The 27,083-nt window shown below is 45.9% G+C and overlaps 1 protein-coding gene across 3 annotated transcripts in view; it reads left to right on the forward strand.

Annotated features, from left to right (window-relative positions):
• Window positions 1–23,239, forward strand: part of RAB11FIP4 (RAB11 family interacting protein 4) — a 104,451-nt gene extending 81,212 nt beyond the window's left edge. For 2 of the 3 annotated variants that reach the window (XM_009911493.2, XM_054170332.1), the window contains 12 exons: window positions 10,023–10,246; window positions 14,021–14,212; window positions 15,652–15,786; window positions 17,193–17,228; window positions 17,894–17,993; window positions 18,215–18,318; window positions 18,823–18,963; window positions 19,501–19,582; window positions 19,839–19,976; window positions 20,451–20,609; window positions 20,955–21,098; window positions 22,609–23,239. In XM_009911493.2, the coding sequence (XP_009909795.1) occupies window positions 10,023–10,246; window positions 14,021–14,212; window positions 15,652–15,786; window positions 17,193–17,228; window positions 17,894–17,993; window positions 18,215–18,318; window positions 18,823–18,963; window positions 19,501–19,582; window positions 19,839–19,976; window positions 20,451–20,609; window positions 20,955–21,098; window positions 22,609–22,725 (1,572 nt within the window). In that variant the 3' untranslated portion in view covers window positions 22,726–23,239. The remainder of the gene's footprint in view (window positions 1–10,022; window positions 10,247–14,020; window positions 14,213–15,651; window positions 15,787–17,192; window positions 17,229–17,893; window positions 17,994–18,214; window positions 18,319–18,822; window positions 18,964–19,500; window positions 19,583–19,838; window positions 19,977–20,450; window positions 20,610–20,954; window positions 21,099–22,608) is intronic. The other variant, XM_054170331.1, reaches the window with a different exon arrangement.
• Window positions 23,240–27,083: the final 3,844 nt, after the last annotated feature.

The raw sequence follows: 27,083 nt of genomic DNA on the forward strand, positions 1-27,083 counted from the left end.
TATTGTGCCCTGCTAGTGCTGGGTTTTGGATGGCAGTTGAGTGTTGCTGCTTTGGTAGTAGCAATAATCTTCGTTTGTTCTGTCAGATTTATGAGGTGAGTGGCTTTGGGGGCACAGATAACAGTTTGGTTTCATGTCCTTTGGCTGATTTAACTACTTACATTAAGGAGGAGGGACAGATGGTGGACTTCATGGTACCTGTGTTCAAGCCCTTTTGCAGTATAATTTGTCATTTTTTGGGTGCCTTTTGATGTGCTGCCATACCTGCTCCCCTTCAAAGTAGTCTTACTCCAGACAGATGCCATATGTTGAAAGTGGGGTTGCTCCCCAGTAATAGGACTGGATCTCCCTTCCTTGGTTCTCAGTAAGATGTAAAGTGTGAACTTCAGTGATGAGAGTGATTTTTATGCCTGTTGCCCTTCTGATTTTTGGGGAGGGGAGAATAACATGGTGTCACCACCAGGTATGTGCATTAGTATGGCATATTAATCATTCAAGTGGCTACAGAAGGATATAGCAGAAATTCTGCTGTCTGTTTGGAGAGGAGCTTAAGCTGTTCTCAATGCTAGATGTGGTTGTCTTCTAGCATTTTTAAAACCTCTTTTAATGGGCTTCATTTAACTTTGTTATTTGAAGAATCCCTGCAAACAGCAGCAAATCTCCCAGAAGCCACCTGACATGCAGATGTTTCTCAGCTGTGGTCGCCTTGTCAGGGCTTTTACCACCACGGTGGCTGAGGGATCTCAGCCGTGTGCAAAGGGTGCAAAAGAAAACCGTTCTCATGCCAAAACAGCGTGGGGAAGGGAATAGCTCTGTCTCAGTTATTGATTAACCAGCCCTGCCACATGAGTTGAGCACACCTCGATCTTAACTCTTTCAGTCTTTGGAATGCAGTGTCCTAGTGGAGTATTTTTAATGTTTATGAAACTAATCATGGGTTGCTGCAGAATGAACCAGTATCCAAGCATTAATTTTCTGAGATGCTCACCCTGTTTGGGTAACTGACTCCTTAAATTCTGAACTGCAGCTCCTTTTGTTCTTTCCATAGTCATTTGGGTGATCACTGCCCCCAACATCAGACAGGCTCTGTGAGTGCTTCTTGACAACACAGCACGGCTAATACTGCTGGGTAGTAGCAGGGCTCTCTGGATATGGCTTTGCTTTGAATCTTGTTTTCAGCATGCAAACCAATGTTGTTGTAAATTATTTCCACTTGGTCCCTATCTGTTTTGTCTGTGCAGGTTCAAGGGTAAGAAACATCTCCTGCCCGTGCAGAGTTGTACACTCTAAAATAAGCCCTGTTTTGTGTTTTACCATCTAAGTGAAAAAACACAGTTTGGCTGTGCCAGAGTTTATGAGCACTGGGTTCTTAGTTCGTGTTTGTCACGTGTTGAGTGCTGTCATGTGCTTGGCAGCTACCATTAAGTGTGTTCACTTTGTAAGAAAATAAAAGAGCAGGTATGTGAGAGCCTTTCTTCCAAAATTCAATAGAATGCCTTTTATAAAACATAAAATGTTTAAAAAGCCAACAGTGCTTGCAAACCTTACTGGGTAAAAGCTGCAGTTCCAGTTATTCCTGCAGCAGAGGTGACTTAACCTGTGCTTTGCCCAGACACCAGCTGACAAATAGCCAAGGTCCTGGAGCTCCTTCCTCCTCCTAATGAGGAGCTCTTCAGAGCTATTTCAGTATTTCTTAAACATGAAGTAAATTAGTTTTTAGGCTTGTCTGCATTCAGACTGGCCAGTGAGCTCTGGGAACTGTTTCCGTATTCACCAGAGCAAAGCCACATCCTTAAATGCTTTCCCTCTGGATGCCAACATAAACTACTCATCAAGCAGAGCTGGGTTTCTCGCTGTGCTGGGGAAACTCGAGATGTTTCTCTATCTCTTAGGGCCTGAAAGTGTTCCCATTCTCCAGCCATTCCTCCCCTTTGGACACTGCAGTGTAATCTAAGCCAGGTGGGTGAGAAAACAGAAATATGATTTGTGAGGCAAAACTCTTGTTTGCTTTGTTGGTTTTTTTAAATGTCTTTATTTCCTCATCTTTGCTGGAAGCCAGGCACTATAGAAAAGAAATACAAATATTATCATTTCCAAATTCTTTGGGGAAAGCAAGTTTGGCCAAGGCTCCTGCAAATAATGAGCTTAGACACTGGCAGAACTGTTCCTGCCTGGGACAACTTCTTCCTGTTCTTCACAGCTCATACCTAATGGTACTTGTGGAGGTACCAGGAGTGCCCTCCTCCTCAGCTTGCTGTGAGCTGGAGCAGCATCACTCAGTCTTCTCAAGGAGCTCTTCACCCATGTGCCTGCAGCACCCACAGGCAAAGATGATGCAAGTTTTTTGCTATTTACTGACTACTGGACTGGGTGACCTTGAGGCTTCTCAAGGAAAACAAGTTAGCATGTGAGCTCAGCTGTCTCCTGTGTTGCAAAAAGCATCTTGTAACTTCAGCTTGGTTAATGAAGGAACTGAACTGAGAAGCAAGTGCTGTGCTTTAGGCCTAAAATAAAGACATTGCTTTGCAAGTAGCCTCCAGCTCTCTTTGAGGTGGTGTAGACATTCAGCTGTAGCATGGCTTCAGAAGAATGTCATCTGATCTTACCTCTGAGCCTTGGTCTTAAGGCTGGTCTGTGCTGGGGTGTCTTTGGAGTGTCTATCACCATGAACTCTGCAGCTCTGGGTTTCCTGTGTGTGAGGAACATTGTGACATCTGGCCTGTGGCTGGCTGTGTGGTGCCCAGGGCACAGCAATCTTCATAATTCTATCACCAGCTGTGCATGCCAACATAAACACCACTGCCCATGAAGTAGCAGAGCCACCTTTGCTGGCCCCATTACCCACAGGAGCAGGTTCAGTGGGCAGGCCTCAGCCTCAGTCCCAGGGAACTATCCCTGCTAAAAGTTTGACATTTTCCTCCCTCCCTGTTACTGCTGTTCTGACTTTAAAAATAGAGACTGTCTCATCTCAAGGCAAAGGCTTCTCAAGAGGGTTAATTATGTCACATTTATTATCTGCTGTGCTGATCTTTTTAGGCAAATATGAATAATGATTTTTTTTTTAGTTGTATGCCAGCTTCTTTAAACCAAGGGCTGCAGCACCCTATATCCATGCTGCAAAAAGGATGCCAAGTTGACCACAGCCCATTCCAACAGACAGACCTGAGTGCCCTGGCTGGAGGAGAGGGTAGCAGGCAGGTACCTGCTGGGGGCTGTCCCAGCAGTTGGCTGTATGGGATGGGCTCTGGTACCAGTCTGCAGAGGTCTGGCAGCTTGCAGTCAAAAGCATTTCACAGTCTAAATGTTGCCAAAGACTTTTAGATAATTAGGTCTCATTCTCACTCGCAATGGAGTGGACAGCCTGGGAGTTCCTGAGTGGCCCTTGTGCCATCCTTATAGGATATCTGCACAGTGCCACTTTGCATCTCTCTTTCTAGCTATGTAAAAGAGAATGGGAGCTGCCTTGCAGCTCAAAGTGCCCTGATCAGTGTTAGAACAAGGTGCCAAACAATCTGGTGGGGTTTATTCTGAACTCTCTGCTGGTTTCACACATGCTGAAGGTGAAAGCAAAGTACTTTTGTTCCCAAGACTGCAGTCTTGGATGTTTTTCCTTCTGCAAAATGTTGCTCCTTGTTTTGAGACCCTGGCACAGCCATCTTCATCATTCTGTCGCCAACCGATGAGTGTCTGATAGTCCTGTAGTGGGAAGCAGCTCATGGAGTGAGGGACGCAACTTCAAAGCAATGGGAAAGAGCCTTTTTTCTCGGAGTTGGTTTGATTTTTTTTTTTAACTCTCTTCAGAAGATCAAATTAGCAGTCTGCTAAAGTCTTTTAATGTTAAAACTTTCAGAGCATAAGCAATGACCTATGAAAAGGAGTGCTTGGATCTAGACCCTGTGCATGACGAGGTCTGGCGTGTCTATTAGGGCCAATTAAAGTGACAGGTACCAGAGTGTAAACACTCCTGACTCCTGCCGTTCCCTGCCTGGCTCCAGCCTGCACCTCACTTTGAACTTCCTATCCAGAGCACAAAGCAGCCTTTCAGAACCTCTGTGCTCTCAGCTCGTGTGGTTCGGTGTGAATAGCCCAGAAGCTGAAGCTTGGTCTTTTGATCACAATGTGTTGTCCTTGAGCTGCAGGACCGTTTGAGATACGGTCCTGGGAAGGAGCCGGCGGCCGGCAGCGTGCTCAGCACAGGCGCAGCTTGCCCTCTGCCTGGGGATCTTCCGCAGCTTTCCAGGATGCTGTCCAGCACTCCATCCCGGGTTTGGATCGGAGGAATAAACTTGCCCTTAGAAGTCTCTCCAGTACCCACAGCAGCAGTGTGTGAAACTTTGCCTTTAACTGAGCTTTAAATAGTAGATTTGAGTAAATTTGAGTAACTCTGCAGTCAGAGGAAGTTACTGCATTGAACAAACTTGTGGCCCTAAAATAGCTTCTTATGTGACCAGCTTAGTGTACTCTGCACACAGATCTTGAACTCGGCGATTTTAAACTCAGCTGCAGGGGGAACTTATTCATCCATGCTGCAGCAAGAGATGGAGCAGTGTCTGTGCCTTCCTCCTTCCCCCATCAGCCTACCTGCTGCTGTGCAGCCCCTGCTCTGCCTTGTGCTCGGCCGCAGCGGCATGGGCAAGAGCTCAGCCTCTTCCAGGAAGCAGAAGCGTGGTCTCACTTGGTGCTTCTGCATTTTCCTCTTACGTAGTTTCTCCTGTTCCTGGTCAGATCAAAGGGTAGATCAGCAGCTCTCCACCTCTGCCTGACAACTGAAAGGAAAGGAAATATGCTGGGGGAGAATCTGTGCTGTACAAGAAGTTCGTAGCCCAGTGGGTGTAAATGGAGCAGTGTTTCTGAACACATGGGTGAAAAATACTTCACACTCTTCGTTGTTACCCAGCACTTAGCAGAACACTTGCCTTCCGCTGCAGTGGCTGCTGAAAGAGAGCCTGGATGTTCTCTCTGATAGTTGTGCAACAGTAAGTGACATTTCATCTGAGACCACCAAGCGTGGCACACCTCTGTGTGGTACCTCTTCCCTTCTAGTTGGGGTGAGGTGACTTTTCCCGCATTTTGCTGGGAAGAAACAGGATGGGGAGGGTGCAGGGACACAGACGTGTGTCTGTCCCACAGCCAGCAATCAGCTTGTGGGGTGGGGGCAGGTTTGGGGCACAGTCCTGGTGAGGGCAGTGCCTGTGGCTGATGTGCTTGTGGCATTTCTTGTTTCTGGTCGTGTGTGACGGTTCCAGCATTTGGTAATCTAATTGCCCCAGTGGTAGCAGACGAGGATCCTCTTTTCTTCCCTGTCTCCTCTGGAGTACTGAGAGGCTGTCTAAATGTCGGGGGTGCTGGTGATTTGGCTGTGATGGTAGCGAATTTTAACTAGGCTTGCTCCTCAGCATGAATGTATTGATGCAGGCATGTCATGGAGCCTGTCTGTCAGCCAAGTTGCTCGCTTTCAGCTGCTTTATGTGCATATTTTAGGGACTGCTTCCAACCTGGGAAAGCCCAGGAAGGTCACTGCAGGGCAAGGCAGAGTTCTATTCCCATACCCACCTAATGCTGACGCTGCTTTCCTGCCCCACAAGAATCAGGAGGAATCCATGGGAATCTCTGTCTCCTGGCTGCTGTTTGAGGTGGCTGTGCAAAGGAAAGGCCGTGTTACTCATCTGGCTTCAATGCAGCCACACAATTGCCTCTTTCGAGGAAGGGAATTCATTAGTTTCTGTGGAGTGGCCTTGGATCTTCGGGCAGCAGGTGCTTCTATACAGCAAACTGTTGCTGAATATTCAGCAGCCGCTGCAGGAGCGTCTGGCCGACTGCCTGGGAAGCACTTGGAGCTATCTTGAGCATCCGATTAGATAAAGTGCAAAGTACTTAGTGCTTTAAAGCTACCCGCAGCTATGTTGTGTCGCTGGTATTTTAGCGTTCATTATTGTTTTTTTTATGTGAATCTTCCCGGATGATAAGCAGCAACTTCATCTCTTTTGACTCACCCAACAGAGAAGGGAGCTGCCTAGCAGAATGACAAATAGTGATTCATATTCAGGTCGTCAGGACCTCATTCTCTTACTTCATTTCAGCTAATGGCATGTACACTGAAAACAAATGACTCAGGAGAGAAGTGTCCTGGCATTAGCATACTGTTTAAACTGGAGTTAGCTCTTTTAAGGCCACCTGAGTAACACTTGTCCTTGCCAGCCTCTAATTTAGTACATGAAGTGTTGTAGGTATCTGAACTGTGAAGGAATTATTTGAGTGGAGCTGTGCAGTCAGGCTTTTTGTCTCACTCTCCCTTTCCCTCCTCCCTCCCTTGCCCCTTTCCCTCCTCCCTCCCTTGCCCCTTTCCCTCCTCCCTCCCTTGCCCCTTTCCCTCCTCCCTCCCTTGCCCCTCCCTTCTTCTTTAGGAGTTTCATTTCCTTAGGTGTGGTCTGTAAGCAGCCTGTGCTAGGTGGCATCGTTGAAGGTATGGTCCTGTGAGAAACTGTGATCACTGAGCAATTAGAGCTACAAATATCTTAGCGCTTTAGTCAGTGAGGTGTTGATGTCTGTATATGTTTACTAGCAACGTGCCCCATTTCCAACCTCTTGTAGTAGCTTTTAAAACCTGTACTATTGTTTTAAAGGTTGTCTATTTTTTTCCCCTACTGGTTATTTATGTATACCACAGAAGAAAACTTTTTGCTCAGTGCATAATTATGAGAGTTCAACTGAAGGCTGGTTTTGCCAAGGGAGCTGAAGAGACACCTGGATGGTTATCCAAGCCCTGTGTTTTACAGGATTTCTGTGCTGCATATCAGAGGTGTTCTGGTGCCTGGAAACCTGCAGTGATTCCCCACCCCGAAGCTTAATAGCCAGGCATGTAGTTCCTACCCACAGCAGAGAGTCATGCAGGCTTCAGCACAACGGGTGGCACTACTCTAGTTTCTGTACACCTTGCTGAAACAGTGATGTTTAGGCCTGATTGTGGGGGAGAGCTTGAGCACTTAAAAGCATAAATAAGCAGCTAATGCAGCTGCTGGAGCTGAGGCTCCATGGTAGGATTGTTTGTCGTGCTGCTTGCTCTGAAAGCGCAAGGGGTGAGATTTGGCTGACAGGTACTTGGAAGAGCAGCTGAGAGGTGTCCTAAACATCCTGGGTTTTTTGGGGTTTTTTTGCACAGGTCTGTGGGGTAGGTGCTAGATTTGTGGACAGAGGTGGGTTGGCAGTGCAGGATATGGTGTGCTATGTGACATCTACTTGCCCCATGGTGAGGAACTAGCAGAGAACAGCTGATGGGGAGCTCCTCAGAGGAGCTTGACAGGCTCATGTTTTTCATTTATCTGTTCCTCATCAGCCCCTGAGCTCCCCTGAGCTTCAAGATGGGGGCAGCAGAAGGGAGGACCAGCTTTGAGGAGAGGTTCCAAGTCTTGCAGTGATGCATTTCAGAAGCTGTAAAGCAGGTGTTAGGTTTATGAGGAGTCATTGCCTCCAAAAGCTCTTTTCTTCTTTTTCCTTTTTTTCTTTTTTCCCATGGGGCTCAGAAGTGCCAGTCTGGGACCAGAGCAACTACACTTGAAAAAAGAATAGCTGGTACTGACCAGCATGGGTGCAGCTCCATCTGTGCTGTAGTTAGAGATCAAGACTCAACACAAATAGATGTGTGAAGGTTAGGTTGCCAGAAAGTGACAGGAAAGCAAAGTGAGCCCTTAGCCTCTGTAGATGACACTGCACATTTAATTGCTAATGGACTTATTTAAAGAGCCTCTAGGCTGCTATTATTAGAAAAAGCAAATGTGTGGTGTTACCTACAGGGAACAAAAAGAGAGTCTTTTGTGATCTTCTTGACCTTTACTTTCGTGTGTTAATTTGTTTAATACCAGTGAGATTTTCCTGCTGCAAAAACTTGCTTAGACAGAGACTTTGCCAAGACCTCTGAAGATGTTCTAACTGGGAGGTAGGGGCTGTGCAAGAGCTTCCTCTTGCCCCCCCACCTTGATTTGTGAACTCCACCTTCAGGGATGCTCTGTGCTCCATGGCTCTCTTTCCCTCCTGGATCAGACTTTTGCCAGCTGGTGCAATTCCATAACACTATTAAAGTTGTTAAGAGAACCAGGAGCTCTGTGCCTGTGGGGCTTAGCATGCAGGAGGAACCTTTGGAGAAATGTTAGATAAACATTCCTGGATGCTTTGAAACATCTTAATTGCCCTTAACAATCTTTACTTTTTCAGCACCTGATAACAAGGTCTAATTGCTTGTGAGGATGCAAGGTGCAGGGCAGAATATGAACTGAAGAACCTACAGCAGGGCCAGGGCAATCTCCACAGCTGGTGTCTGACCTGCAAGACTACCAGCTCCCTGTGGATGTGAGGTCATGGCCATGCTGAAGGTGCTGTGAGGCTATAAATCTGTCTGGGTCAGGCAGCGTAGCTTCTGTAAATACTGCATGGCACAGACCAAGAAGAAATCCTTTTGGACACCTCTTGGAGCAGTACCTAGGAAAAGCTTCAGGCTTAATAATGCTGACACAGAAAAGAGGGAGAAGGCTCATACAGATGTGCTTCTTGTTGTAGAGGGCTGAAGTGTCTTAGTGATAACACTTGTGTGTCTTGAGGACCTGTTGAAAGCTCAGCAAGGAGAGCATCCAGATAGCTGCTCGGAGTGTGTACCTGGAGATTCAAATGCTGCAAGCGACTGCTCAAGTGTTCCTGGCTTAACTAGGTTTGAGCAAGTGGAGTTGGCTTGAATCCTTTGTATGCTAGGAGTTGTCACAGTCATAGATTGTTTTTTTTTTTTTGGGGGGGGGGGAAGTGGAGGGTGAGACCTACATTTCCAGTAGCAGGCTTTTTGCAGATCTTAAACGGCTGTAGCTTTTGGCACTGAGAAAAATGGGTGGCCCCAGCATAGTTCTGCAAAAGCCTCTGTGGCTCTAGCCTAGAAGTGCCCAGAGGCTACAGAGGTTGACTTGAAGCAGTGTCATGGTGCCAGTGAACTGCTCATCAGAAGAGCAGCTGGTACCTGTGATGGTGCCAGACTGCCAGTGCCTTGGGATTCCTGGGTGGGCTGGCAGTCGGGCCTAAGTGTGAGGTGTATGTGTGAATGGAATGCTTTGTTACTTGTGCCAGTAAGCTAAACCTTAACCGCCTGAACTCGCTGGTAACAGTTCAGTGGTGAGGCTGCCTGTGAAGCTTGCAGGTGAGCTTTGGAGTGGAGCTGAGAGTTGTAGCACTTGCAGGACTTGTTCTGGAGTCATTGGCTGTGCTATGCTGGATGGGAACTGTCAAAGCACTATTGTGTTGCTGAGTATCAAAGGACAGAGGAAAATATTTGGCTGCAATTTTTCAGTTAGGAATTTTTATTTGTTCCTCAGGGATAAAGAAATAGCTTGTCTTGGCCATTGGGAGTGTTCATGGGGCAAGAAGGGAAGGGAGGGGATGAACATCAAGAGCAAAGCATTGCCGTAATGAGAATGAAGGCTGATTTGAGTTGATACTTAATCAAGACATGTGGTTCCAGGAAGCAGGAACAGATGGCTTTGGCTTCTTTATTCCTGCTCTCTTACATCTTTGATTGTCACCAAGACTTACCATAAATGTTTTAACACCTGCCAACTCTTTTTTCACCTTCTGTATTTTTGCCCATCCTCAAAGAAAGAGTAAACTGTTAGACTCCTCTGGCTTGCTTTTGTTTTATCGATGCTATTAATGACAGGACTAACTCAGTGACTTCCTGGATTATCTTCTTTCAAAGGATGCCTCTTTTTATAATTAAACTTGGAAGGCATTTATTGCTTCCAGCATAGTTTAATAGTAAATTAGGGCAAAACTTACTGCAGTTTATAGCTGGGTGTTGTGTTGATGTCTCCTATAGAACAGAATTTGAGCCCTTCTGGAAGGTGCAGACTTTGTAAAGCAGGTCAGACTTGTTGTCTGTGGCTTTTATTCAGTATCACTCTTGCTTACCAGGGCATCCAGAGAGTGGATTATTGCTTCTCCTGTGCCCTCGAAGGATGATCTGAATTGACTCCCAATTCTTCTCTCAACAGGGTGGAGAAATCCAGGACTGTGCCTACCTGGACAGCGAGAGCACCTACAGCGAGTCAGAGCTGTTTGCTGATGAGGACACAATGACCCTGGCACATCAGGAGGTTCACCATGAGTCTGACATGGACAGTGCCATCGAGAGTGCCCAGAGCTCTGAGGCCTCTGATGTGTGTCGCAGCGAGGAGAAGGATGGTGTGCTTGGTGGCCTCTTCCTGCCTGGTGACAAGTGAGTGGTGGCTTTGCCCCATGGCAGGCCTGTTTTGAGGCATGTGCAAAAGAGCTAGGGAGTAAGGAGCCTTGATGTGGCTAATCCCTATTGGGGGAGGCTGAGGATTCCTGAGGGATTTAGAATCTTAATATCCATTTGCAATGTAAGGGAGATGGATGTTCAGGTCCTCTAAGTGGCTTAAACAGTCTCAGCCCTGGCTCCTTCTGGCATGTTCTGTGAGCATTCCTGGGACTTGGGTGTTGTGTGTTTGGTCCATCCAGAATGGATCACTTGGTTATCATCTCCCAAAACAGAGGAGCTCTGTGTTCCCATAGCCTTTCTGTGCTGGAGTTGAAACAAACACCTCCTGCAAAGCAGTGCAGCGTGGGGAATGCTGCTTTAGGCTGCTGTACATCTAGTTCTCTGGAGGTGTGGGCTCTGCAGATCTGCTTTGCAACTCTGTACCAAGTTAATTCTGTCTGTTTCTAATCTTTCATAACCCTGAGTGTGCAGCAGTGAATTGTGTTTAACACAGGCTGTCCTGGCATGTATGTGTAACATAGTTTGCTGTTAACACAGGAGTGTCTGTAATCCTCACTTGACTCTTCCCATGGGGGTAACAGGGGTGCTGGTAAAAGCTGATTGGGTAGGAGAAAGGACCCAACTTGATTTGAACTGAGTTAATGCAGTACTACAGGACTGAGTTCTGGCAGGCTTGCCTTGTAAGCAAGCCTGTCTTCCCTGATTTTGGCTTGTCTTGCTATGTGCCTCTGGAGCTTCTTCCATGGCTGAAGCAGTTCTCCTCTGAGCCTCTTCAGATGCTCTTTGTGCAGCCTCCTTGCTACACTCCAGAATTTCTCAGCTAGCTGAGATCTGCCCCTCTCCCATTTGCCCAAGCAATCCTAGAGACTCTTATCAAGAGAATTCTAGATTTTATCAGCTCTTTATCCAACTTATCTCCTTGCCTTGCTGTTCCCAGTTCTTCAAAGCACCTGTCCTTGAGGTGAGTTTTAGTCCCACTGCATTTGAAGTGAGTCTTATTCCTCCAGCTCTGCCATTCAGGCTTCTGTGGAGGGGATGGGGAGGACTTTGTGCTGCTGTATCTTCCTCCTAGGGTGAGTAGGAGCTACTAAGAACTGCTGTGCTACTACTGATAGAACTTGGCTTATCTTCTGAGGCCTCCTCAGCTTTCATACATCTGGGAAAACCCTTGAGAAGCTTCATGGGTTTGTGTTAAGACACAGTGGAGATTTTTACCCTGGCCAAACCATGCTGCCTGTTTGTTGAAGGAGCAGGTGGGTTGTGTATCAGGCTTCTCAGCCCTCTGAAGTCCTGCTCTGAAGACCAGAAAATAGCTTTTAAATAAATCAATCCAGACCTGAAAGCTTCCTTCTGGAAATGTTAAAATGGGGAAAAGCAGCTGCTTTCAGCAACTCCCTTGATAAAGGCTCTGTGATTCTTCAAGAGTTTCCAGCTTGTGGCTGTTACAACCAACCCTGAGCATGGCCTGTTTCAACCCAAGCACTGTGAAGTTTGGCAAAACCTAGGAATAATTGTAAATTATAAGTTCTCAGTGGCAGCAGCAGGCAAGTCTGGCAGTGGTGACTGCTCACAGAGCTGCCTGTAGAGAAACTCAGGCAGGCAATGCATGAGGGATAAGGGGCTGCTATGCTCCAGGCTGTTGGCAAGTGGTGATTCCAAGGGTGTTGTGCTGGAGAGTGGATTTTATGGACAAGTATCATCCCCAGCTGAGGACTGGGCATTCACCTCCAGCCCTAATGGAAGCATTATGAGGAGCTTCTTCCTAAACTGGCCTGGTGTAACAACATTGAGGTGCAAACAGCAGTTGCAGACACTCAGACCAGAGGCCCCCAGAACCTCACCAGTACACAGAGTGTCTGTGGCTCAGCAGCTATTTGTGAAGAGATGTTTGTATGATGTCTTGTCTCACTAATCCACCTCCTAGCCAAGGAGCCTCATTAGATAAGTTTGATCTGTTTCTAGTATTCCTATCTTGATGATCTTCATCCTTTAATAGTGTGCCAGGCTGGCTTGCCCTAATTTCTGTTAATGTGAATTAGATAAATGAATTGCAGGTTATAAATGGATCTCATCAAAACAGGAGAAACAAAAGAGCACATAACTGAAACATTGGCAGGCTTCCTCTTCTACTAATTGCTTTTGGAGGGAATGATATGCAAATAATGCTTGCACCCACCATCCACCAAAGGAACACTGTTGCATCTCTTGTTCACAGCTCACCAGTGCAGCACTACATGAAGAGAAATCTCCCCGTCTTCAAAAGTGCAGGCAGTGATTAAGAGGGTCAAGGTAGAATCAGGAGGAACCTAGGAGGCAATGTTGCTGAGGTGCTGGAGAGCAGAATCAGCTGGGAGCTTGTGCCATGGCTCAGCTGGTGGAGATGAAGATTGGAGCCCTGTGCACTGAAACAAAGAGAGAGAAAAACTTAGCTCAGTCTGTGCCCAGTGTCAGCAGATGGGGTCAGTGCCTTGTCCACATCACAGAGGTACTGGATTCTGCTTTGCAGTAGGAACAGCTCCAGAGCTTCACAAGCAAGATGTGTTTCAGGCCCTAGATGTTAGCCTCTTCTGTAAGAAGTTTGTTCATAAGAATTTGACTGTGAGTTCACTGGTTTGTGTGTTTGGATGCCTGCCTGAGGTGGGAGCTCAGCAAACCTGGGTGTAAAACATACCAGCCTTAGATGGCACCCTGCGGGGGATTCTGGGCTCTGGTCAGGAGAACCACCAAGCACCCTCTGCAGCAGACTTGCTCCATTGTGTTAGAGGTGATGTGCTCAGAATTGCCCTGCCAGCTGTTTTCCTATGGTCCCCAGCTCTGCAGATCTATTAGAATAGAATAAACCAGGTTGGAAGAGACCTTCAAGATCATCGTGTCCAAGCCATCATCCAACACCACCCAATCAACTAAACCATGCAACCAAGCACCCTATCAAGTCTCCTCCTAAACACCTCCAGTGATGGTGACTCCACCACCTACCCAGGAAGCACATTCCAGTGGGTAATCACTCTCTCTGTGAAGAATTTCTTCCTAACATCCAGACTGAACCTTCCCTGGTGCAGCTTGAGACTGTGTCCTCTTGTTCTATGGCCCCTCTCTGTGACCACAGGTTCTTGCCATCCCCTGTCTGGCACGCTCTTAGGTACTTCTCTGTCAGTAAACCAGCCCATTCTTGTGGCACGTAGCTCCTCTGAATCACACCTTTTGTCCTGATGGAAGCAAGGACAGGAAACCAACCTCTGTTAGGTCACCTCAGTAGCTTTAGTGACTCTCAGGCATGCAGTGAGCTGAAGTTTTTTCTGACCACACAAAAGAGAGTGGCTGAAACTCATGGAGTGTGGGAGGAGGTTTATGTGGGTTACTGGGAAACTGATTGTGGAATGGAGCATCTCCATCTTGTTCATGTTCCTCTCACTATCCCATGCACAGTTCCTACACTCAAAGCAGAAGTTCCATAGCAGTGGTTTTCACCACCACATGGCAGTGATGACTGAGGGTTGTTGAGGTGTGCTCTTAAATGGTTTGTTGTGTCCAAACCTGTCTCACAGGTGGCTTGTTCTTAGATTCTCCTGCTCTTGTCTTCCAGGGCACTGTGGCAAATGCACATCCTGTGTGTTTAGCACTTGAGTTTGTAGCACAGGGTAAGTGGGTTGTGAGCTCAGCTGAGGGGACAGGCGGTGAAAGTGGAAGATGCCATACAAGGTGAGATGCTATAAAAGTCGGCCCTCGAGATGTTCTGACCTCTTGTTTCAGGTCAAGTCCTCGCAACCCTTCTGCAGCATCTGACCTCTCAACTTATTCCACCGCCTCTCTGATCAGTAATGAAGAACAGTTTGAAGACTATGGGGAAGGAGATGATGTGGATTTTACTCCCAGTAGCCCATGCCCTGATGATGAGACCAGAACCAACGCCTACTCTGACCTTGGCTCATCTGTATCTTCCAGGTTGCTCCTTATTCATTAAGAAACACTTTTTTCCATTTTGTTCTTCTCTGACCCTCCAGAGTTTACACTGCTTACACAGACTCACCTTCTGCCCTTCGAGTGACAGACCACACTTTGTGCGAGCTAGAGCAAATATGTTGTTTGTGATAACCTCTGCTCAGTCCTTTTGGAACAACTGGGCTGCTCTGCTTGTAAGGATTTCTTCCTGTTGGAGACAGTTAGGGGCTAGTACTGGAAATTACCTGCTGCAAGCTGGAAATCAGCTCAGTGCTGAGTACCAGCCTTGATGCAGTGGAGAGAAGACCTGCAAGAGAGCTGATTCTTTCTAGTGTTCTCTTACCACAAAGCCTTACCACTAGCCTGCCAGGCGGAGTGCTCTGTACAGAGCTCCTGGAGAGCACAACCAAGTAGCTGCTGTCTGTTAGGAGCTGGAAATGCCACAATACTCTACCAGTTTCCTGCATGTGACCTCAGTCTCTGTAGCTCTGATGTCCTCTGACCAAGTCAGTTGCTGATGTGAAAATCCTTTCCAAGCAAGGGAATGGGTGAGCAGGGTTGGGAAGAGCTGAGCATGAAGGTGCTCTAGGATTTGTCTGCTTGGATCAACAGCACACAAAGGTCTTGCGCTTCACTGCTAACACAGGGCCAGCTCACTGCACCCCTCTGTTCTGCATGCAGCCCCCATGTGCTCCCCTCTGTTTCAAGCACTTGTAATCCAACCTTGCCACCTCTGGCATGCATGCAGAGCCAGCACCCTTCTCCACTGCCCGTTCATGATGGTGGCTTGTGTCCTTCATCCTCTGTTTCTTCAGGTTTATGCAGCCCTTTCCATTCCCATTCATGGGGCTCTGTGCACTTTATGCCATGATTGCTCTCTTTTATTTGAGTTTATTTTCTCTTTATCATGCCAAAAGCTACCATTATCTCCTCTTTAGACCTATGTCTGCTCCTCCCTTCCTCCTCATTCTAGGGATCCTTCCATCCTACCATCTGAGGAGGTTTGTGTGACTTCTTCTTATCAGACCACTTTGTTTTTCACCTTCCTGTCTTTCTCTTGGAGAGAAAAAAACTCCTCAGGTTGCATGCCAGGGTGTATGGGAACATGTGCAGGATCAGAGTGGGACGTTTTTGAGGTGCAACAGACTAATGTGGCAGCTTTTGCTGTGTGCATCACATTGACTTTCTATACCTTTTGCTGTTCTTCCAGTCACCCAAATTGATTCTTTCCTCTTACACCCAGAGCACATCCTCTGTAAAGCCTCAGCTCACACAGGCAGATTTGTCCCTACTCGTTCACCATCATCAGCTTCAAGTTAGATGAGCTGTGGTTAGATACGGTTCCCCAAGTCCCTTGCCTGTGATTCTGGCACACAGCCAAGAGGCAGAGCTGCTGTGAGTTGGTTCTATGGGCAGTAACATCTCTCCTTTCCTGCAAACAGTGCTGGCCAAACCCCCCGAAAAATGAGGCATGTTTATAACAGCGAGTTACTGGATGTTTACTGCTCACAGTGCTGCAAAAAGATAAATCTGCTCAACGATTTGGAAGCCAGGCTGAAAAACTTGAAAGCAAACAGGTAAGCAGCCTATTGTAGTGCTTTTAGCAATGCCCCCCTGGAATGGCAGCAGCTAGCAGCAGGGGGAAAGGAAGGAAGAGCTCTCTCCTTCCCTATAGCTTGTCCTGGCTTACATGTGTTGTGCTTACTGAATAGAAAAAAATTCAGACCTGGACACCTAGCCTCAATCAAAATGCTCTTCTTCATTAGGTACTAAGTATTTTTCTGACTTAAGGTTCAAGCAGCATTAGCAAACTCAAATATTTCAACTGATGAATTCTTTGATTGCAGGGAGAGAGTGTTATTTCCAGGACTTTTTCCCAGGAAGTGGGGTCTGCTGTGCTGCTTGCTGCAGATCTACAGTTAGCTGCTGTTTTCTCTTGATGGGAGGGAACTGATCTGGCAGTTCCTTAGCTAATGCATGTAACTTACACACACCTCCTGAAGCCATTGGTCAGCAGATTTACTTCTTTCCTGGTGGATTTTTTCTGTCCTCAGGGGAACTGGAGAAAATGATGAACACCATGGCAAGAGTTACGTTTGGGGTTCTTTTCAGTTTCAGCTTTTTCCTTACACTTCTATCTCTGCCACTCCATCCACTTCCAAAGTGTGCTGAGCACTTGGAAAGAATCCAGTGCTTCAAACAATCTTCTAGGGGTTTGGAAGGAAATTGTTTGGTGGGCTGCTAGCTCCCCCTAGAAACTGAAGGTAAATCCTGCCTGGCTGCTTAGTCTATGGCACAGAGTGCACTGTGCTTGGTCTTGTCTTGATGACACAGCAGGACTTGATCCTAACAATGTCCTGTCCTAGCAAGGAGTCTGCTAACACCCAGCCTGCGACCAGACAGGGCTTTGGTGCCTTTATGATGGAGGCCGAAAGAAAGCAATGCCCGGACAGGGCTGTGTGTCCGTGTGCACAGAGAGATGTGGCATCCTCTCAGTGAGAGCTGCAGCTGCATGTTTTGAGTTGGTTCTAGTGCTGGTCTTTCATTTAGATAGCATTAGTCTGGCTGCAAAAGGGATCTGTGGAAAGGGAAAGCATCTCAGTTCTGTGATTCCTGTGCTGAACTGGGAACTGTGTGGGGAAGGACAGTTTATAAATCATCTGGAAGCGGGGGATCCATCTCTAACTCGGTGTCCCTTTGTGCTCTTTCTAATGTTAGTTTCACTCTGATTCACACTGACAAATCTCTGCTAAATTTAACAGTATTGGAAAATTGACTTATTAATAATCACAGTACTTTGTGGCTCCACTCACCTTCATGTTGTTGAGAACTGCAGCTTTTGACTCAGTCACATTTTTACTTCACTAAAAATGTCACTAGTATGTTTTGCTGTGCATTTCAGCTGGAGTTTAACTTGAGATTGAATCCAACACTGCTCAAATAAGTCTTTAATTCTTGTATCATTCCTTCTATATCCATGTAGCCCTAACAGGAAAATATCAAGCACGGCTTTTGGAAGGTAAGAGTCTTCAAGATTTTTGTGAATACACCTGGAATCAGCTGTAAAAATTCCATAAGTGAGAATGGGGGGAGAGGGAAGGACGAAGTTTTGGAAAGCAGAAAGGTGCCAAGCCAAGTTTTCAGGGGAAGGGGCCTGTATTTGAGTAGGAATATTACAGAGTATAGAAGCCACTGCTTGGAGCAGGCCCCTGGACTAGAGAGCTCTGCTGAGAACATAGAGAGTTGCTTCCTTGCCTGCCAACTTTCTTCCTTTATACTGTAATCCATCAGTCCAGCTAGTGCTGTTTTCACCCTCAGAATGTGGGTCTTCTTGTCCTTGTTGATAAAATGCAAAGGAAAACAAGATCATCACTTTAAAAGGGATGTAGAGAATTGAGATATTCCTTTGAATGAACCAGCCCTGGGCTGGTGGAAGATCCTATCAAAAGCAACAAAGAGCTCACACCCTAGAACTAATATCATTGATTGTGCTCAGTATGACTTCATTTAGCTGCCAGGCTCTTGTGAGGCTTGTGTTTAAGCAGTTTTACAACTGCTTGTCACTTGAAAGGATTGCACGGATTTTAGCTCTGGATGTTCAAAGTACAGAACCAGGCTGAAAGACACTACCCTCTTTCTCCTCCATCCTCATCAAGCAAATTAATTATCCTTCTGATCTTTCAGACAACTCTTCCACAACAGTAACTTCAGCAGCAGTAATGGCAGCACAGAAGACCTGTTCAGAGACAGTATAGACTCCTGTGATAATGATATAACTGAAAAGGTGAGAAGCTGTGTGCTGCAGTTAATGTACCCAACAAAATCCTGCAGCATGCATCACTTGGCAAAGCTCTCTTACTCACAGTTAGAATTTCAGAGCTTAATTTTCCTGCTGGCTTTGCAGGGAAGTGTGTCCCCTTTGAAAAGGGTAGAGTCCAACTGGAAACAGTGAAAAGCTGTATGAAGAGAGATTCTAACTTGATTCTTTTCCACCTCCCCTTCCAGGTAACATACTTAGAAAAAAAGGTGACAGAACTGGAGAATGACAGTGTGACAAATGGTGACCTAAAGAGCAAGCTGAAACAGGAGAACACTCAGCTGGTTCACAGGTAACCAAGCATGCAGACAGTTCTCTTTATTGTGTCAGAGCAAAGCCAGGACAAAGCTTCAGAGAGGGAACATCTTTGTCTGAAAAATATGGCCAAGCTTTTTGCTTAATGCTGCTAAGATAAGGCCTAGTCCGAGAAGTCCAAGTGGAGCAGGGCTGAATTTTCATCAGGCAGGGACCGTCCAAGCAAGTTCCTTAGCACAGAGATGTAACTGACTTGTACAGAGCCAGCTCTAAGGTTACAAGTTGCCACTGTTTGTTTTCTTGGCCGCAGCAAGAGCAGAAGGCTGGCTCATTGTCCCCACTTCTTGAGACTGAGAATATAAGAATGATAGATGAACTGATATTACTTAACTCTATACTTATTGGGAAGATTAAATGCCAAGAGAGATGGTAAAATAAAATGGAATAAAGGAATAGGGATGGAAGAGAAAGGCAATGAAGTTGCACGCTTCTTCTGGAGTGTTTATGAAGCTGTTACTGAAATGAGATCTGGTTTCCTTAGAGTTCATGAGCTAGAAGAACTATTGAAAGACCAAGAAACATCAGCAGAACAGACCCTGGAAGAAGAGATAAAGAGACACAGGGAAGCATACAGCAAGTATGAAAAAGAGAAAGGCACCGAAATCGAACTGCTAAATACAAGGTAACAAACATCTTGGTGCCACCCTGAACAGAATAGTTGTTCTTTCCCATTTTTATTTAGCATGTCAGGGTAGGCTGTTCTCAACCAGGCAGTGCACAGATGGTTCCAGGTTAGTAGCTCTACAGAATAGCTGTGCAGTTGCATGTCTAATACCCAAAAGCTTGGAGGATGCTTTACATTAATGCTTTCATCCACATGGTACACGTAGATGGCTTAGCTGGGTATTTGGCATGGATTCAAGGAGGGGATGGTGACCAGCTGTAGCAAACACTTGTGTCTGCTTGTTTTTTCCTACTTAGTTCTTTTTAGATACCTGTTGTTAGATGCATTAGAGTCTGAGGGTCTGTGTAGGATTTTTGGCCCTAGGAACAAGCAGAGCAGCAGCCAACAGCTCATGATTAAAAATGCTAAGATTAGAAAGATTTTCTTGTTCAGTCTTTTATCAAGTGCAAGTGAAATGGCTTTTTGGGGCATGTTATTTTGCATGACTGCATGCTTGAAAAGGCATTTGCTGTAAGATTTTTGTTACTGACACAGGGTTCAGCAACTGGAAGAAGAAAATGGGGAGCTGAAATGCACTGTCACACGACTGAAGTCACAGACAGAGAGATTAGATGAGGTAACAATTCCTGAGAAATTTCACAGCAGCTGTGCTGGTGTAAGAGCAAACTTGTCTAGTGATTGATCCAGATCCTATAGTTTGCCTTCCCTAAGCAAGACCATTGATGGAACTGGAACATTGGTCACCTTTGGTGGCAGGAATGCCCCAAGACAGTCACCAGCTTATGGCCAGCTGCATCTGTAGATTTGGGTTGTAAAACTGGAGGTGACCCCTGCACTTGCAAGCTGGCTCTGAAGCTCTCCCTTCGTTCCAGGAGAGGCAACGCATGTCAGACAGGTTGGAAGACACCAGCCTGAGGCTGAAGGACGAGATGGATCTGTACAAGAGAATGATGGACAAGCTGAGGCAGAACAGACTGGAATTCAACAAGGAGAGGGAAGCCACACAGGAGGTGGGTGTGAAGAGGGATGTGAGACCAAGCAGTTGCATCTCATCTGCATAGGAGCCCATCTGAAAAAGGGTGGGCAGGATGAACACTGAAAATACACTATCCACTGAACGTGTGACTGGGTTGTGTTTCTATGGGAGGAGTACCCACAGGGTGATGAATGCTGCAGAGCACCTAAAAAATGGCAGTCCCTGACCCAAAGGGTTTACAGCTTTTTGAGAACTTGCAGTCCTAACATTCCCTTACTATGTTTGCAAGGGGAATTGTGCCTCTCAGACATGAAGCTTAGAGATCAGAGCCACTTCCAGCAGTGACCTGTGCTTCCATGGAGGAGCCAGGGGCTGTACTGTAGGACTGTCCAACCTCAGCCAGGCTCACTGAGTGCTACTGGCAGAGTACAGAGGTGCAGCGCAGCCGCTGCCAGGGAGGGCTGGTGGTGCAGGGCTGGAGAGACATGGCCTGCTTGCATGCCCACAGCTCATTGAGGACTTGCGGAAGGAGCTGGAGCACCTGCAGCTCTACAAGCTGGAGTGTGAGCGTCCAGGGCGTGGGAGGAGCTCTTCATCCAGCCTGAGTGAGTTCAACGCCAAGACCAGAGAGGTGGAGATGGAGCATGAAATAAAACGTCTGAAACAGGTGAGCAGGGAAGGGCCTCTTGGTCCCTGTGAAATGTACAGGCTTTGGAGAATGCCTCTAGCTGCGACCCCTAGCACCACTGCCTTGAGGCTTTGTGCTTCCCACAAGCGCAAGAGCCCTGTGTTGCATCTGGCTGGGATTTCTTGGCACAGGCAGCATTAATTGTGCACGTGGGAAGTGCCTGGCTCAGGCAGGGAGGACTTGTCACTGGTGGCTAAGAGTTGCTGTTAGCTTGCAGCCTTACCCTATGTCATCCAAGCTACCTGTGATTTTAAGAAGCCATTTATATTGTAATGAACCCTTGTAGGAAGAAGTTAAAAGCAATGTCTTTTTATCCTTAAATAGGAGAATCAGAAACTTCGTGACCAAAACGATGATCTTAATGGACAGATTTTAAGTCTTAGTCTTTATGAAGCTAAAAATCTCTTTGCAACGCAAACAAAGGCCCAGTCACTGGCTGCTGAAATTGATTCTGCATCAAGAGATGAGGTAATGTGCTTTTAAAATCAAGTACTACATCCAAAAATAAGCATTTTTCCATGTAATTAACTGCCAAGGTTGAATTATCTGAAGCTGACAAATGAAGAACAGAAAAATCTGCTTTGCTGGGAGTTCAGGAGTGTTAGAAGATTGCTTTAAATCTAACAGTAGTTTTGGATGCTGCTTTTAATATAACTCTTCCTTATGTCTCTCTCAAAAAGGTTGGAATTGTTAGAATCTCGGTGAACTGTTTTACAGTGGATTAATTTTAACATCCATCTTCTAGGGTCTCATGGTGATATGACATTAATTTCATCTAGAAATTACCAGAACTAGTTACTGAAATTTTGCCTTTCTGTTCCAGATTTAGTCCTTAGTTACTTCAGTAATGAGCTCTCTCTTGGATCTAAATTTGAGCTGTGTATTCCCTATAGCAGAGCTGAGTTCTTGGAGAAAGTAGGTAGTGTGCAAGTAATAACCTGGTAATGCTTTGGGAGATATTATAGGAGACCCCATTATGGGCTGAGTCAAGCTGGTTTAGCTTCCTTTAAGCTCCAGGACACATCCCAAGATCAGGCCAATGGATATAAGCAAGAACTCCCAGGGAAAAAGGCAGGTTAGTGATGAGGGAGATTAAAAGGAATTGTTTGCCTTTATGCTTTATTTCTTCTGGACAGAGCTTTCATTTCTTCTTCAAGAGGAGTCCTGAGACACATGTTATTATGCACTCTGTACTTGAATGACCCTGTTGGCTCCTGGGCAGTCCCTTGAAGTGCATACTTGAGTTTCTTGCTGAACCAGAGCACTGTGAATAAAGGCTTTTAATTGTTGAGCTCTAATTAGGTAAAAGCAAATTGGGCTTTTGCTGTTGTCAAGAAAAGTCTTTATTTCTCCTTCTGAATCTCATGACTCTGGCTCATGTAAACACTCCCTCTCTAATAGGAGGAAAGTGCCACCCTTACAACTGTGGCCCAGGTTTATTAATCCTCACAGACCTGCAGAAACTTTGGCCTTGTGCCATTTTTCCTGTAAAATCAAAATGAAGGCAAGAAACTGCAGATTCAGGTGGGACTTTCAAAGGCTAATGAAAATGAACATGGTAGAAGGGCAGCCCATAGTGGTCCAGTAGGAACCAGCAAAATCCTTGTTCCGCTCAGCAGCTTTTCATGCCAAGTAATTTAGATCTCACATTGAGTATTGGGAAGCTGTTGCCCTGAGATGGAGCATCTCATCCATGGTTTGGATGCTGAGAGGATTGATGTGGTAGATAGGGAATGTTTCAAATAACCTACAAAAGGTCTTTGGTGATGACTGTTCACTACCTCCCTTAAGAGTAAACATCTCTAACACAGAGGTTGCTTCTGAAGCAGATACAGGCAGGAGCTGGAGGTAGAATACCCATGAAAAAGGGGACCTGGTGATCCTGAGCAGATGCTACTCTCTCACCTGTTTGAATTTCCTGCTGCTGTATAAACTAGTGAAAATTGTTCAAGAATAACTTCCAAATGTTGTGTTTCAGCTCATGGAAGCTCTTAAAGAACAGGAAGAGATCAATTACAGATTGCGACAGTACATGGACAAGATCATTTTGGCAATCCTAGACCACAACCCTTCTATCTTGGAAATAAAGAACTGAGGAGAATGCGAGAAGGAAAAGCAGCAACTGCCTGACATTTCTGCACATGCCACTGGATCTAAACACCACTCTGATACTGTAACTGAAGCTATAACTATACACATACACACTAGGTGTGAGTGTGGGCATGGCTGTGTTTCTATGATGTTTGGTACACTGTTGGTTGTCCTTGGATTGGCTTGGGTAGACGACTTTTTTTTCCTCCATGCACTTTCAATACCTGTGATAAGTTGAATTGTGTATATTAATGTAATAACAATAGAACTGGATCATGCTCTTTTAGATACTGGACAAAATGACTCTACCTCTAGTTGTAAAGGTGAAAAAAAGACAATGGAAACATGTGGATGTGGCCCTAACTTCAGGAGCAGGAATTGTTCTTTTGTTCTTCCAGGAATTTGGGTGCCACAAACCAATTAACATCCCCAGGTTCAGTTCCTGACTGGTGCTGACTGTGCAATTTCCTGTTTGATTTAGCTTTAGTGCTTAAACCACATGTAGGATTTCAAAAAAAAAAAAAAGGAAAGAAAAAAGCCAAACTTTGGAGAAAAGGAAAGACACAAATTAAAAGGGAAGAAGAGGAAGATGTTGCAGAATTGTTGCTATTTGTGGAGAATCACCATCCACTTGTTTGCTACTGTCAGTACAAAGTGCTTGTTATGTGAGATCACTTTGGAGCCTGCTCTGGGATGCTCTGAGCCAGCCTGCTCTGTAGTGTGTGTGTGTGTGTGCATGTCCGGTTTTTATGCCAGGGTCCTGGTAGCATTGAGGCTAAGAAACTTTTCAAATCTGTTCCCCTATTTTCAGGGGTTTATTGTGGCCATTAAGATGAATTCTGGGATCCTACCCCTTCCCCTCACCCTTAGTTTTAAGGATTTCACTGAAGGACCACATTACAGTTGTTATTAAAAATAAATGAATTAAAAAAAAAAATCACAAAAAACTAAAACCCAACCAAAAAAAACAAACTAGAAGAATTGCATGAACTAGTTCACTTCAGAGGGAGGAGGACCAGCCCTTGAAAGCATGTGTTGAGTTGCCTTCCCTCCCCAGACACACTGCACTCTTTTGAGACTGACATTTTGTGGGCAAGCTGTGGAGAGGACCAGCTGGGTCCTGACACTGAAGTCTGCTGTGGAGAGACTTCTACCTGTCGGGCAATACAAAGAGCTTGGTCTTGCAGAAGTTGCCACTACACCCATGCGTATCTAAGGTTCTGCCCAGGGAACACATTCTGACTGAGGTGGGCACTTATGCAGGTGCTTAGCTTTCACCATGTGCTGTGGCTGCTCACAGGAGTCAGTGGGACAGAACATGAGCTTTAAAGTTGAGTCTGTGCTGAAATGCTGCCTTAAATAAGGATGGACTTCAACATGTGCCTGTGCTCTCCTGAGCTGCATCTGTGTGCTGTAGGGCTAGGGTCTTTTTAATTAATAATGTAGCTTAGGGAAGGAGTTTGTGGAGTTGTTTGGATAGTGGAATGCTTTAAAAAAAATATTCCCTGCATTTTTGTACAAAAGTAAATATTTCACACTTTTAATTCACACCAATTGGCACAGAAAAAGAGGCCCAGGTAGCTGGCTTTCCCCAGTGCACAGAGGTGGTTCCTCTATTGAACACATTCCCCAGAAGGATGTTGCAGTAGCAATGACTGTGCTTTTCTGTGTATTTCTTACTGTTGGCAGTGTCTTGCCCCTAGTATTCTCTTGATGTATCTTGGTGTGTATATGTGGTGCATTTTTCCTGCATTTGAATACATAAACCATGTATTCAATTATGGATGTAAATATATATATATATTTTTCTGCAGTCTCTGTACTCTTGCCTTCAGTGATGTGTTACTGGAGTGATGGGAAGGGGGAAAGTACTGAAGCATTCTTGAAGGCAAGAAAATAAAACTGGTTTCTATGTATCTGCATTAGGCAGGTGGAAAGTGACTAGAAAGGGACTGGAGAAGTAACAATGGGACATGACAGCCAGTGCACAGAGTCTGGAGGACTGGAGTGGTGTGGGAGGGATGGCATAGCTGTGTTCAGACAGTGATGTCTCAGAGCTGGTTTCCTGAGGCTCTAGGGTAACTTGGAGAAAGGGATTGCAAGATTCCCCCCTTGCCACCTGGGGATGGTGTTAAATGTCCTGTGCTAAGTTGCAGCAGCTTCTGATTGTGGAGAAGCAGGTGGAACACCCTGGGCGCCCAACACGTGCACCTTTCCCACCTGCTGCTGTTTCTGTATGTGCCACTCGGAAGGTAAGAGAGGAGCAGTTAGGCCATCTTGGTGCTACCTACAGCTCCCTGCCCACAGGACTCTTCACCTGCGCTTAGTGATGGCATTACCCCTGGGGTGCTGTCTGTGGGTTGTGAAAGGACTTTGTGCTGCTTATAGACCCCAGGAAAGTGTCTCAGGGTGGCAAGTGGATGCTGCTAGCTGCTGTGACTAGCAGGGCTGTCTGAGGCAGGAGCCCTGCAGCTGGAGCTGCCTGACTTTGGTAAGTAACTCTTCTCTCCTGAAGTGTATTTAAATATGAATGACACTGTTGCAGGTCAGTCTGATGACTGAATGTTTCCCCCTAAATGTTTCTAAGTAAAACCAGCTTTTTAGCTTCAAAGTTTTAATAGCCTAAAGCCTATTCAGTCCTCCATCAGGCTAACCCCACACACAAGCTACTGTAGAAAAAATACCTCTTTATAAACATTACCTGAAATGTTCTCTCTCAAGAGTTTTCCTGATACTGGCTGCTTCCCTCCAGACATCAGTCACTGCTGCTGCCTAGTTATGGTTTTGGAGTGTGGTGCTGATTCAACACTACAGTGACACCCAGAGAGGCACCTTTTGAGTTACTTCTATTAAAGTCAGAGCTGTTTGGAAATTGGTTAGGTTTTGAAGTGCAGCAGTGACAAGCTGTGACCATCCCAGCTATTTTTAAGGAAGTTTTCATCTGCCTTTTGTGTGGTCCTGAAGACAAGTTATGTCCTATCTGTGTGACAAAATGAAGCTGATTCTCATGACATGTTAGCATATAGGGTGAGTAAGCCTCAAGTCCATCCAGGTAAGGGATCATTGGAACATCCCTGTGAGTTTTCCCTTGCTCCTGTGTAGCTGGTCCCACTGCATGCTTGCACACTGTTTACAAGGTACAGCCCTCCTAGCTTAGCCTACCAAGAGAACCTTATAGGTAAGGACAGCAGCTTGGTAAGAGAAACATCTGCAGCCAGGGTCTCTGTACCATGGCTTGCCACAGTGTGGAGCCAGCTGACAGAGCTACCTTGTGCTCCTTAGACTTTGGGGTTTCAGCTTTCTGGCTTAAGTCTCAAAGTCTTGTACAACTGAGAGCAGTGCCAGGTGTTCAAAAGTGATTAGAGAGAGGTTACTTTTTACTAACACTTTACACCTAATGAAAACATATCATAACAAACACAGACTTGTGTGGTACAGTCTGGACACCTGCCCGTAGAACTGGTGTTTCTGTTTGAGGTAGGTGCTAGCTGACAGCCCAGGTGTCACAGCTGTACCACTTTCATGTCACTGTTCTCAGCAGTGACATTCACCCTGCCAAAGCCCTGCTACACCACAGTGCCCTGGCAAGGGGCACCCAGGTGATTGCTCTGTCAGGAACACATTGACAGCACAGAGAGTGAGGGGTGCAGGAGGGCTGCAGCTGCTCATCCACCCAGAGCAGTGATCTTGCACCACCCAGAATTAGCCCTGTTGTGTGGAGCACCTTATCCATAGCTAAATTATTCTGAGTTTGGAGAAAGGAGGTCAGAAGGGGAGCACTCCAGCACGCTGCAGGGCAGTAAATGTTGCACTGACAGTATGTTTAAATACTGAGCTATCAGAGAATTAACTGTACAGAGGGGTGTGGGAGCCATTTGTTTTGCTTTGTTGCACAGACTGTACTAAACATTTTCCTGCATGGTTCCATATTTTAGTACTTGTGCCTTTCTCTGTTGCGAGGATACGTTTTATTGTCACATTTAATCTCCTCTTTTGGGCACTTTTTCTGTCCCACTTTCTTGGTTGGATCTTCCTGGTTCTCGTGTAATGTACATGTGTATATATAAAATAGATCAGATTTGTATTCATGTGCCTCCGAGATGTAAAAAACAAATCCTCATTTTGTACAGGTTTTTTTAGAAGCACTAGGGCATGGTATGAATTATGTAGCAAAATTAGCAGTTCTTTGTCTCCTTTTAGAAGTGTTGTGTCAGAGGGCTGCTCTCTTTTGTATGGCGTCACACACACGCTCCCCGGATTTATTGCTCTAGTGTCCTTACAAGACCAATTCTATCCACTTGTTGGTTTCACTTACTTCAAAATAATAAAACACTCAACTAAACCTTACGGTCCTGACTTGGT

The sequence above is a fragment of the Dryobates pubescens genome, chromosome 20 (genome assembly GCF_014839835.1).
Source record: "Dryobates pubescens isolate bDryPub1 chromosome 20, bDryPub1.pri, whole genome shotgun sequence".
Taxonomy (NCBI): domain Eukaryota; kingdom Metazoa; phylum Chordata; class Aves; order Piciformes; family Picidae; genus Dryobates; species Dryobates pubescens.